The sequence below is a fragment of the Oryzias latipes genome, chromosome 17, assembly GCF_053564925.1.
Source record: "Oryzias latipes strain Hd-rR chromosome 17, Olatipes_Hd-rR_3.1".
In the NCBI taxonomy this organism is placed as follows: Eukaryota; Metazoa; Chordata; class Actinopteri; order Beloniformes; family Adrianichthyidae; genus Oryzias; species Oryzias latipes.
This window is the reverse complement of record NC_136253.1, coordinates 23,111,242-23,123,843: the sequence shown is the minus strand read 5'-3', so window position 1 is coordinate 23,123,843 and position 12,602 is coordinate 23,111,242. Positions and strand designations below refer to the sequence as shown.

Below are 12,602 nucleotides of genomic sequence, written 5' to 3'. Positions count from 1 at the left end.
AGATTTGACTATCAGGAAATGTAGAGGGATAATTTGTCAAAAAAGTAAAAATGTAGATTTGCTGGTATTTTCAGGAGACATTTAGATTTTTTTCTACCACCATGGTGGCGGTTATTTGTGTGCAAAAGAGAAAATGCTCCTTTTTCTTGTCCCTCAAAGACCCATTTGTCCACAAGGAGAGAAGAAAGACGATAAGATAAAAGTGCACACATTTTTCAATCTGTTTGCTTGTGCCCGCATGTGTGTGTGTGTTTGATAGTAACAAAGTGAGGTGTGATTATAGGGTCTGCTCTGTGAGTGAGAGGTGGAGGGAGATGCAGGCGGTGGCAGCGTAGGGACAGCTAGTGACTTGATGGGACTCCTAATGGTCATAATTGGAGCTGGCTTTGACAGCAACTATATGATAGTTGCACAATATACACAGCCTACAATTCATGCGTGTGTGTGTGCTTCTTTATTGGGAGAAATTTACACAAAATTGCAGTTGGGATGTTGAAGCGCTTGTTTGTTGGGGCTGCCTGTTTTTCTCTGTCGATCTCTTTGTGTGTGCATAAACACAGTTGACTCGGCCCCTGACAGGTGTAAAAGGTAGCAGTTAGGCCTGTTTTCCTCCCTCCTGCTTTCTTTATTATTTATTCTTTTATTTTCAGATGACCCAAAACAAACTGATATTTTTTCTTTCTTTTACGAAGACCCACACTGAAGAAAACTGTCTTTTTGGTATTTTAACATGTTCTTGTAGCATTTTTCTGATGACAGTGGGCATATATAAAGAAAGTTAGGATTAAAATAGCATTTCTGAGCATTTATTTAGTGAAATCAGGAGCAGACGAAAAAATGAAGTTTGAAAAATTTCGTATTTGTGACATAGAAAGTACACTAGGCGAGCCACAAGCTCCCTGCTCTAAGCTCTTAGCAATGGAGAGGGGAAAGGGGGGTGGGGTTGTTCCGCAGTAACAGTCCCGCCTACAACGCTGAGGCGAATTTTTAATGAATGAATGCACATTTAAAACCCTAGGGTTATTTTTTTAACCTTATTCTTGGGTAATGCATATGTTTAGGTTGTTTTTGATGCAATACAAATTTTCTGGGTTATAGTGGTTTTATTTTAACCCAATTTATTATTACTATTGTTTTTTTTCCTGAGTCAACAATCCAGCTAAAACCTTTTAACCTCAAGAAAAGAAAAAAAAACTGGGGTTATTTTGTACTATGGACTGTGGAGTTTTCAGTTTGTGCCGCCCTGCAGAAACTATGTCCTAGAAAATTACATGTTTTTTGATATTGGCTAAAAATGGCATAATCGTAATTGAAAGACCACTGGGAACGTTTTCAAAATGGTTCAAAAGATGATCAGAGTGGGTCTTTAAACATTAAAAAGTGAAATTAAGTATCATTTATGGCTTTTTTAGCAAAAAGAAAAGAAAAAAAGGAAAAATGCAAAAATTTGAGAAATCTGTGCCTTTGCCTTACTTCCAGAACAAAATTAAATTGAATATATCAATGTCAAAACATTTCACTTTTGACATATGTCAATATCTGATTTTAGTTCTTCTTTCTTCTTCCTGCACATTTTTTTCACCATGCTGGGAGGATCTTACCGGGGGGTCAGCAGAAGTCGAAAAAATGCGTGCGCCTTTGCAGGTCTCATTTGCAGAAGCAGAGCAGCGAGAGACAGAGAAATGCCGGGAGGCGCTCGAAATCAAAACAGCAGACGAACTCTTCCACCTGAACCGGCGGCCGCGCGGTGTGCGAGCCAAAACGCTCCGTCTGATCTGAGTTCAAAGGCAGCAGGGAAGCAACTCAAAGCATTCTGGGTCCAGAGGAGAGATGAGGGACAGGAGTAAAAGAAAGAATGAGCAATGACGCATGAAGAAAAAAAGTCAAGAAGAGAAGGGAAGAGATGCAGTAAAGACTCCCCTGGGGTGACAAATCATTCAGAGCGCAGATGGATATGTGGGTTCAAAAGCCTGTTTTAGTCCCTTTAAGAGGATGTTACATCTCAGACTTGAATAATGCAGTTTTAGTTCAATTCTATGGGCCTCTAACATTTCAAAACATTAGCAAATTAACTTTTCTTTAAAGTAAATAAGATTATACAATAAAAAAAATTAAAACTTTAACATTAAATTAGATTTTACTAGAAAACAATCTGAAAGAATAATAAGAAATGCAACGTTATAACAGTAAAAATTGCAATGGATGAAGATAAAGTTGCTTCCATTTGTATGAAGAAAACTGAACTTTTCTGTTGAAGTTCTGAAACAAGTCTATCACCCTGCTGTTCTCCTATGTGTTGTGTGGGTGAGAATAAAAAAAAGGCAAAGAGGAAGACAGAAAAAAATCACCAGGAAAACTAATAGTGAAGAACTAACTTAAGTTGAGGCTAACTTATATGTAAGGATTCCAGCAATTGCAACTTTGTGTCAGGATGTAATTTGTTTTTATTTACATACAGTATGTCCTGTCCTCGCCTTGTTATCTGTAGTGATGCCACCTGTTTGATCATGTTGTCTATTTAAAAGACACCTGTCTACAACCTCAAACAGCCACACCTCAAACTCCACTTTGGCCAAGACCAAAGAGCTGTCTAAGGACACTAGAGACCAAATTGTTGAGCTGCTCCAGGCTGGGAAGACTGAATCTGCAATAGGTAAGCAGGTTGGTGTGAAGAAATCAACTGTGGGAGCAATTATAAGATTAATTGTGTTCTTTGGACGCTGTGTTGCGTCCAAAGAACGCTGTTTTTCAGCAAAAGGAGCCGGATGACTGATCCCTGTAAAGGAAAGAATGAATAGGCAGGCATTGAAGATGAACTGTGGCTGGGTCTTTCAGCATGACGACAATCCTAAAAACACTGCCCAGGTAACAAAGAGGTGACTTTGTAAGAAGCATTTCAAGGTCCTGGAGTGGCCTAGCTAGTCTCCAGATCTCAACCCCAGAAAATCTTTGGAGGGAGTTGAAAGTCCGTATTGCCCAACGACAGCCCCAAAACACCACTGCTGTAGAGGAGATCTGCATGGAGGAATGGGCCAAAATACCTGCAAGACTTTATGAAAACCTTGTGAAGACTTACAAAAAACATTTGCCTGCTGTCATTGTCAACAAAAAGTACACAAGTGTATATATAGATATAGATATATATATATATATATATATAGATATAGATATATATATATATATAGATATATATATATATATATATATATATATAGATATAGATATATATATATATAGATATAGATATATATATATATAGATATATAGATATATAGATATATAGATATATAGATATACATACATACATATTGGCATCGTTTGCTAAGTTTGGAAGGGTCTGGCGCTGTCTCTGAATTTTTTACGACACTTCGTCTGAGTCAAAGTCATTCAGCACACAGAGATACCACAGATGGACAGTCTATTTTTGTGGGAGGAAGGGGTGTCACGGGTCATCGAAAGGGGCCAGGCTTGCCTTTTCATTGGTCAAACCTCTACTTCCTACTTCCTGAATGACCGGTCGCCATCTGGGAAAGTGATTGGCTGACAAGCTGCCAAGAAGGTTGCCCCTTTGAGGCATGTCATTCAAATGAGTCGAAGAGCCGCCGTTGATGATCAAACCAGCCAAACGGTTTCAACTTTGGACATTTAAAATTTTTATAATCTGTCAGTCTTGGATTAGAAAAAAACAGATGAAATTGAGTAAATGGCAACGGTAAAACAAAATGAGCACAGTGTACTTTTAGCAAATAGGTAAAGCGATCAACCTCTGATAGGAAGAGCGCATTTGTTTTTCCCACTTTGTTTATCCAAAAGTTCTAGATGGGTCCTGGTGTTCTGGCTAGTGCCTTGCCACCATCAGTGACTAAAGCGCTTTGGCCTTTACGGAAGGTAAAATAGAACTATAAGTATACGCCACCATGTTTAATCAGTGTGTTTTAAAAAAGGAGGAGGAAAAGAGAGAAAAGGACAACATGGGAAAAAAACAATTCAAGAGAGTAAAGAAGACAATATCAGCATTTAAAACAAAGAGGATAGAAGTTATTTTTTTTTTTTTTTTTTACCAGGGGTTAGATAGACCCCACGGTAATCTAGTACTAAAAGCAAATCTATTAGTAATGCATTTTTATACAATCTTTTGGAGACTTGGAAACTATAATGTGGGTCCAGACCTTGGACTAAAATGTCAAGCAGTAACTCTACCTTTGATATCATCAACTTTACAATTTCTGCTTGTTAGATTTCATTCAAATTTAATTGAACTTTAAGATCCACAACAAAAGATGACAAATGCTGTTTTATATAAGACATTTAAACTGTAAATTGGGGTAAATGTGGTCACATTTTTTATTTTGTCTCAGGGCAGAGCTATAGGTGGAAAAGGGGGCAATTTTTGTGTCAATATTAGTTTCATTTTAGACACATAAAAAAAAAATCAGTACAAGCTCTTTTAAGCATTAATATTAGCATTTCAGCTAGAGGAACTGCTGTTTTAATATTAATTATAACAATAACAATAATAAAACCTTTTTGTCTTTATGTGATTGATTTTAAAATAGTTACGTTTTTTTTCCCATTTTAAGCTTTAATTAAAGTTTTTTTCTACAATTCTGAACAGTTTTGGGTTAGGATTAGGGTAAATTGTATCATTTCGGTTTCCGGCTGATGATTTCAGACGCCATCTTGTCCCACCAGTGTACTATTTTAAAATTAAATATAAAAAGATCATGAAACACAGCCACAGATTTTTCTATTTTTTTTTCTGTTTAAAGTTGATTTACTTCACCCCTAATTGAACAGTGACTGCTATATATTATGCTTTTGCAATATGCCCCTAGTGGATACTTGATGCGCTACACAAAGATGCAAATGATTCAAAGTACCTCCAATTTGACACTTAAGATTGGGTTTGAATTCTTTCACTACTCACTACTTAGTACAATCTATAGTGAGTAGTGAAAGAATTCAAACATGCATTGATGACGGAGTACAGATGATAGAGGACTACAAAAATGGTTAGATTCTTTCCGTGATTATATGTATTAAGCCACTTATGTCTCTTGGTATTACATATTTCTGATTTAATGTCTAAACATTCCTCTTCCTTATTTTCCTTTGTCTTTACCTCTTTTCACCTCCTCCCCCTCTATCCTCACCCTGTTCTACCTTCTTGCTCTACCCGTCTCCCCCAGTGCGTCCTGTTTATGATGGGAAATTTATGGCTCTACAAGGAGCTGTTAGCTTGAGGTGGCCTCTGCTGCTCAAACCACAACAAGGCTTTGTCCCTAAAGCAGAAAAAGAAAAAGCACCAGATTATTACCAACACATTACACTTGATAGAACACACTCTCACCTGCTGTTACCCGCTGAGGAGCATCACAGCTTCCTTCCTGCTTTCACCACAGGATCACGGTCCATAGAGTCAGGTTCCTAAAGAGTGGTTGGCTTTTCTTGTTTTTACTTGCTTTTTGACTTTATATACCTCTCCACCCAGCCATCGCTCTTTATTGGTCTACAAGGGGCAGTTAGCAAGTGGTGGGACCGTCTCTTTAACCAGCACACATGTTAAACAGTTTTTTTCTCACACCACAGTTGTAAGTCAGCTCAGTCAGAACATGTCTCCATTTTTGTCCTCGTTTACTGAAGCTGGGGCTCTCTTATTTTCTATTTTTGAAGTTCAAGAAATGACCATGTTTTTCGGACTTTAAAGTCGCTCTGGAGTAGTGATGGGAGTATTGATACCAAGATGTTAAAATATACCAAAATATCAATTTCTCATATCGACTACTCTTTTGAAGCTTCAATTACAAATTAATAACTGAGAAAATAAAAGTGGATGTGTCCTTTCTAGATATTTTTGGTTCAAGGTTTTGAGCGGAACCCCCCACAGCCCACAGCTTAATGAGCTGCTCCATTAGTCACATGACTAGAAAGGTTGCTAGTTCCCCTTAGCAACAACCCAGCATGGCATGAATCGGCGATTTTAGAAAGAACGGTTTTGTATTTTTATCCTAGCAAATTAAAGTTGTTGAGTTAGTTGGCCAGTTTTTTCTTGATACTTGTTTTTGGATAACAATGCTTGAGATAAAATAAATAAAATTAAAATTAAATCTTAAAAGTTTGGTATCGCCCATCACTACTCCAGAGCAGAAGTCAAAGTAGCTAATATAAATGCATAATAAAAGACAAGAAAATTATTTATAAGTAACATTGGACTATAGATAACAATAATAGACTGAAGCTGTATTTAGCTTCATGAAACATCGGAGGAATCTAGAATGTTAACGCAAAAATGAGCAATTATTAAGATAATGTAGTTTAATGAACATGCTAACACGCCAACTAAACTTCTTAAATGACTTAATCTGTAAAATTCTTCATCCTATGTGTTACCTTTGAACAATTCCGCCAAGCCTGGCGTAAGACTGAGTCGCTGTTTGTGACAAATACTGACACACACCCCTACAGTGCCCTCTAGTGGTTGTTGCTATAAAAAAAACAAACACATATGTCGCAACTGAGTGCAAGTCGGCACTGGCAAATCTGGCAAAACTTTGCAAAAAAGAAAAAAAACGTGACTTATACTCAGGAAAACATAGTTAATAGAATTTTGGATTTGAAGTAAAAATTGACTTAATATGATCACCTGACTTATAATTTTTTGTTCTTTTTCTCTTATGTCTATGGTCAAATGGGGCTCTCCATCCTCTCCTCCTTCAACTTTTGACTTTAGGTAAGTCAACAATTTTTTATATAAAAATGAACCTTGTACAAAATGGGCTTCGAAATTATGGATAAAATGGAAATGGAAGAAAAAGTGGTCGTCAAGTTTTGAGTTGAAGTGGCAGAGAGTCAAAGGGGTTTGGACTTTAATGAAGTCACAGTGAAAAATAGCCTCGACTTGTGTGGCTGGTTGTTAAAAAAAAAGTCTCATGCCATTCAACAGAGCAGAAATGGAGTGTTATAGTCGACTACTACTGAATGGTAATAGCACATGATAATAGCCCTTATTTGACTGGAACAAATTTCATTGACAGGTACAACTCATGACTGAACTTCTCTGACTGTTTTACGCTCACTTTGCAGAACTTAACCTGGTATGAAATACCCCAGTATCATGAACTTTTTGACTTTGACTGTTTTTGATCCTTTTTTTTATTTTGTTCTGTCATTTTTGCTACTGTGCTCACACATCCTCACACACAGTGGTTGTAATTCCTCAGGGTAGTGGCAGTCATGTCAGAGGTTTTCACTGATCGCTTGTCGTCTGGTGGGACCAAGGTGACATTTCCTCTTACGACCTAAATGTGAATCACAGCCAATGCCTGTTAGTGTATGTGTGTATGTGTGTGTGTGTGTGTGTGTGTGTGTCCCACACGCAGACACGTATAATGAAGGGTCTATATGCAGGATTGGCAACATATTAAATATGTAAGAGCAGGTTGGAATTGGTGGGCAGAGGTGGCTTGTCATGCACACAGATGTATACACTTAGAGATGAAGCATTCATTTCAGCAACTGTCTTTTTCTTTGTCTTCTTTTTCTCTCCTTCATGAAAAGATTTTCAGTTCAGCATAGAAAAAGAGGAGAAAACAACTGGAAATTACCAAAGTTTCTGGGGTAAATGGCGCACCGGATTACAAGGTACACCGTCAATGAATGGTCTAGCTTCAAAATTATGTCAAATGTCAGACGTACCGAACTAAGGCGAATTAAGCGAGACAAGGAGAGAGAAAAAATCCGTCAGTCAGACGGACTTTATTAACTCTGTTCACAGTACCTCTAGAACTTGTTTGTAACACGCTACATGTTAATGACGTTACCTAGTTTGCAATACCAGTATCTCCCAATTTTTTTTGCGACTTGTAAAAACATAGATTGATACCGCTAAAACAAGCATTGTTGTGACTATGCTATCTCCCAAACTTTGTTAGTTACATGGAAAAAAATACAGTCCGACTCAGCTACAAGTTAGCCACGTTTGAATTTTCACAGTACCTGTGATGTCCAACCTTGTTTGCAACTTGTGAAAAAAGAACGGATTGGTACCACTAAAACAAACGACATTTTGACCATGCCAACCGTGTACGTAACACGTAAAAAAACAAACAAAAAAAACAGTTAGACGCCGCTGCACATTAGCCGCGTTAGCGTATTCATGATTGCACCCAACTTTGTTTGCAACTCACAAAACCTCTTTGACACAGTTAAGAGTAATCCATATATCAGACACACTGTTTTCTGAAAAAGAATTAAGGCTTTTAAGTGTGCTTTACAGTGCTGAAAATGACAAACAGGTAAAAAAAAACAAAAAAAAAAACAACGAGAATGTTTGTCTTTCACTAATTTTCTTTGAATTGCTATGTTGTGGCACACAACCAAAATATTAGAACCTAAACTGTGTTGAGTGTTTTTTGTATCCATTTACAAGACTGAAAAACACCAGGATATACTAAAATTAAGCAAAAACTTCTTCAAGACTAGAACTCATTAGTACTGACATAGATTTAAGTCATTTCATTATCTTCTGAACAACTATCTTTTACAGACAAAATAAGACCAGAAAAATAAAAAGCAAGTCTACATCTTTAACCCAAAGGAATTCAACAGTTTGCTCCTTTTATGTGATCCACAAAAAAAAAAAAAAAAAAGATCCTGTTGAAGCCAGTTTAAAAGCCTGCTGGAGCCAGGTCAATCTAGTGTTATATGGGTTGTTTACCATGCTTGTTTCTGGCCCTTCTTCTCTGATTGACAGCTGACCGCTGACTCCTCACCTTCAAAACAGCTGTTCCACTTCCTATGTCGTGCTTGTTTGTCTTACCCGTTTTTCCTGGATTGGCTGGGATTTAGTGACATCCTATTTAGCCAAGATGGCCAAAAAACTGTCTGCAAACTGACCTGATATGATTAAATGGGAATGCTTTGTCCATCTCAATATAAAGTCAACACTAGCTATTGAATCACTTTGGGTGAGTCTTTGCTAAAGTAAAAGATGTGACCATTCTTTTTTTTAGCCTTTGAAATCTAAAAATAAATAGAAATGAACATACAAAGTGGTTTTGGGAAAACCGTATTTTTCTGACTTTAAATCGTAGCACAAAAACATATATAATATAGAAGAAAAATTAATATATAAGTCGCATTCAGTATAAGTTGCACCTTAGGGAGAAAAGTTTGATGCTCCTGAACTGTTTTTATCCTCTATTTTCCCTTTTAATGTCATCTCCCCCTTCTTTCTTTGCATCTTTCTTCCTTTTCTTCTCTTTTTGTGTTTCCTTGCCTGCAGCCGTCATCACATCTGTCGTTATCCTCTCATTTTCTCTTGACTTTAGCCATGATTGATATCCCATCTTACTTTTGCAACCAGTCCTCTCTTGTGCTCTGCACCACATTCATCGTGGCTTGCTAACATGCACACATACGCAATCCTAAACACACAAGTTCATAGACTTTTGAGAGTCCCAGAAATGGGATTAGAAGGGTCTGTTGAAATATTGAAGAGTGCCGATGCAAATAATGAATTTTCTGGCAATGTATCTGGATAAGTGTGTGTGTTATTAGCAGCTTGTAAAACATGGTGGGTTGGCTGTAGTTAATACAACATGAAGGGACAGGTGAAGCTAAAGCACACACACACACACAAACACACTCCCACACTCACGCAAGGTTGTAACACAGCTTTGTCATCACCTATCACTCTGTCCGTTCACCCCACAATGACAACCTGTTTACATCTGTCTTACATCCAAGAATCGGAGGAGGTGTTGTGTGTAAAATGTGAGTGTGCAGAGGTGACAAGGTAAGCTGTGTGTGTGTGTGTATCTATGTGTCCTGAAAGTGTCAAATGTTCCTGGCTGAATGGAGGAGAAAATTAGACCTGATATGATAGTCATGCTTCACACTGTCAATGTGTGAGTGTGCGTGTCTGTGTGTGCTGCGACGGTTGCTGGAGCCAATGGTAAACAAAGCCAACAGAATAACAACGACGTTCGATAGGAAGCAAAGAAAACTCTTGAAAAAGTGTCAAGTGTTACATTTGCTGATACGTTTTTCAAATGTACCGCCTCGTTTTGGGGCGTTTCTTCAGCCTCCAAAATAATCTGTTTTCTCTTATTTGCTTTTCTTTCACTGATTTCGCATGAGGAGAGTTGTGTGTCTGTTTGAGTGAGAGGGTAAATATTTTACTTATAAACTTTTGCAATTGTCGAACAGCAAAGATAGAAAATAAAACAGGACATGGGTGAATAAAAGCAAAGGAATTACTGAGCCATCGATATTTTTAGAGAGAAAAAACAACAAGATAAAAGGAAAACATTTTTGATGTACTTTATACGAGCTTCATATGATTGAGGTAAAATTTATAAGAGTTAGTCTAAAGCTACGTTCACACCAGCCTTGGCAACAAACCATTTCCAATGAAAAGTCTATATAAACGTGTTTACAAGTTAATTTCAAGCTTCCATGTTCAAAATTCACTTTTACGCACATCTACGTGAATTCATAAGACCGTTTTCGGGCTCTATGAACAAAACGCGCCGCCATCGAATGCACGTTAAAAGTTAAACCCATTGACTTTTCACCAATCAGAGACTCAGATTTAGTAGTGACGTGTGAGTAGCATCTTTATTATAACACGGAAGTGCAACTGTTTAAAAATTGATCGTGAAGGAGAAATTAATAATTGCGATTTGAGCCCGGACAGAATTTTATGACACCAAGACTTTCATAAATCATAATAGAGCTTTGAAAGAAAAAGCCTGGAGCATGATTTGCTAGATTTGCTTCGGTTCAACATTTTGCACCTAGCCTTTTCCAACTGTAGGTATACGCAATAGCATCGGGGAGCAACAGTCCACTTCAAACACCATATGGTAAATGTGCATTTAGCATGTTCTTAAATGCCCATCACATACATTTAGACGCTTTTGTACAGTCAGTGCAGTTTTTAACTGTTATAATATTTACGAACATACATATGAAAACATGATGCGATAAACAATTATGATTGAGGTTATTCCAATAAATGCAATCATATTCCCACCCAACTGCATAAGAGACTATGACTGAAAGGACTTTGAGCCAATCATGTGCAGGTCTCAATCCCTCCCTCAGGAGTAGAGCAGTCCTAATCAAGCCCTTGTAATACACTAGTTCACGTTAGCTCCCAGGGGCTAATTAGCATTCTAATTACTGATTGCAAATGAGAGGTGCGTTGATTGTGTTCCGCCTGTGAGTGGTAATGCTCAAGAGATGCACACACACACACAAAATGCATCCCACGTGTACGCAGACCGCCACACGTTTCACACACTGACTGATCATCGTTAAGAAGCTTATCATGCTCTTGTTCCACTGTGCTTTTCCGGTCCCCTCTCATCTACAGTGTCTCATTACGATTATAATGCAGCGCGTATACGCACAGCAGCCAGAAGACATGCATGCACATAAATGTACAAAACACCCCCTTCCACCTCTCACGGAGTTGAAGTCGGAAGATGGTAATAAAAAAAAAAAAACATAAAACATTATATACTGCCAAAATGTTGCTGGTGTTCCTACCAATTAACACAACACTGATTTACCGCTCCAGGGAGAATATGCAAACCACAAAGGCTTCACACACTCATGAATACACACTACTGTGTGTATGTGAACACAAAAATCAAATTCAGTGGGAGGAAAGGTTATGGAATGGACTGAGGGTGCAAGAATAATAAAGGAATAATTCCTAACTGCAGTAAAACTATAATGTTTCCATCTATGTTTGCATATCTGTGTACCTAAGAGGTAGCACTAATGTGAAGAAAATGAAAGCAAATCATCCAGAAGGGGCTTTAAACCGGGGCTGAACTTCATTTTTTGAAATGTAAGGCGAAGAAAGCTGCACTCTGATAGCTCCAGACAATTAAGACCACTTGTTTTCGCTCTTGTAAGTTCTTAGTCGTGCAGCTCATGGTAATCCAAAAAGCTGAAAAACTGAAGAAAACTGGACATCTTTTACTTTTAGATTTTCTTCTCCATTTCCATGTATTGGAGGTGAAACTTTTTTATCAAGTTACAGTACATCAGACATGTGACACGCGTTTAAGAATGCGCTAAACACTAGTTCTTGAACGCATATTTAGCCCCAGGTGTACACACTGGACAAGCAGGGTGGGGCTTTGTCTTCTTTTTCTGACTAGTGCATGTCTCCCACCTACAGTTGGACGAGGCTAATTGCAACATCTCGCAAATCGTACTCCAGTCTTCTTCTTTCAGAGCCTTATTGCGATATTTGAAAGACTTGGTGTCATAAAGTTCCGCCCAGGCACAAACTACAATCATACATTGGCACTCCCATGAATGGAAAAGGATGCCATCTATTCGTCACTACCAAATACAAGTCTATGATTGGTCAAAGTACAGCCTGTTTTAGCTTGCAACATGCGTTAAAAGTCGACGCGTTTTGTTTGTAGAGCCTGAAAAAAGTTGCAGAAACGTGCATAGCTACACGTGAACGCGAGGGTATTAAAAGCCCAAAACATGCTTTACATGGACTTTTAGATAAATATTTCAGACAAATCATGCATGTTGTGGTTCAAGGATCCCCTCTTTCAGGATAACAC

The 12,602-nt window shown here is 37.9% G+C and overlaps 1 protein-coding gene across 9 annotated transcripts in view; it reads left to right on the top strand.

The window, feature by feature from the left end:
* Nucleotides 1-12,602, top strand: part of rnf220a (ring finger protein 220a) — a 191,885-nt gene that overhangs the window by 62,329 nt on the left and 116,954 nt on the right. For 5 of the 9 annotated variants that reach the window (XM_078935520.1, XM_078935515.1, XM_078935522.1 and 2 more), the window contains exon 3: nt 7,558-7,641. The exons of the other annotated variants lie outside the window; for them this stretch is intronic. In XM_078935520.1, the coding sequence (XP_078791646.1) occupies nt 7,558-7,641 (84 nt within the window). The remainder of the gene's footprint in view (nt 1-7,557; nt 7,642-12,602) is intronic. 9 annotated transcript variants of the gene reach the window in all.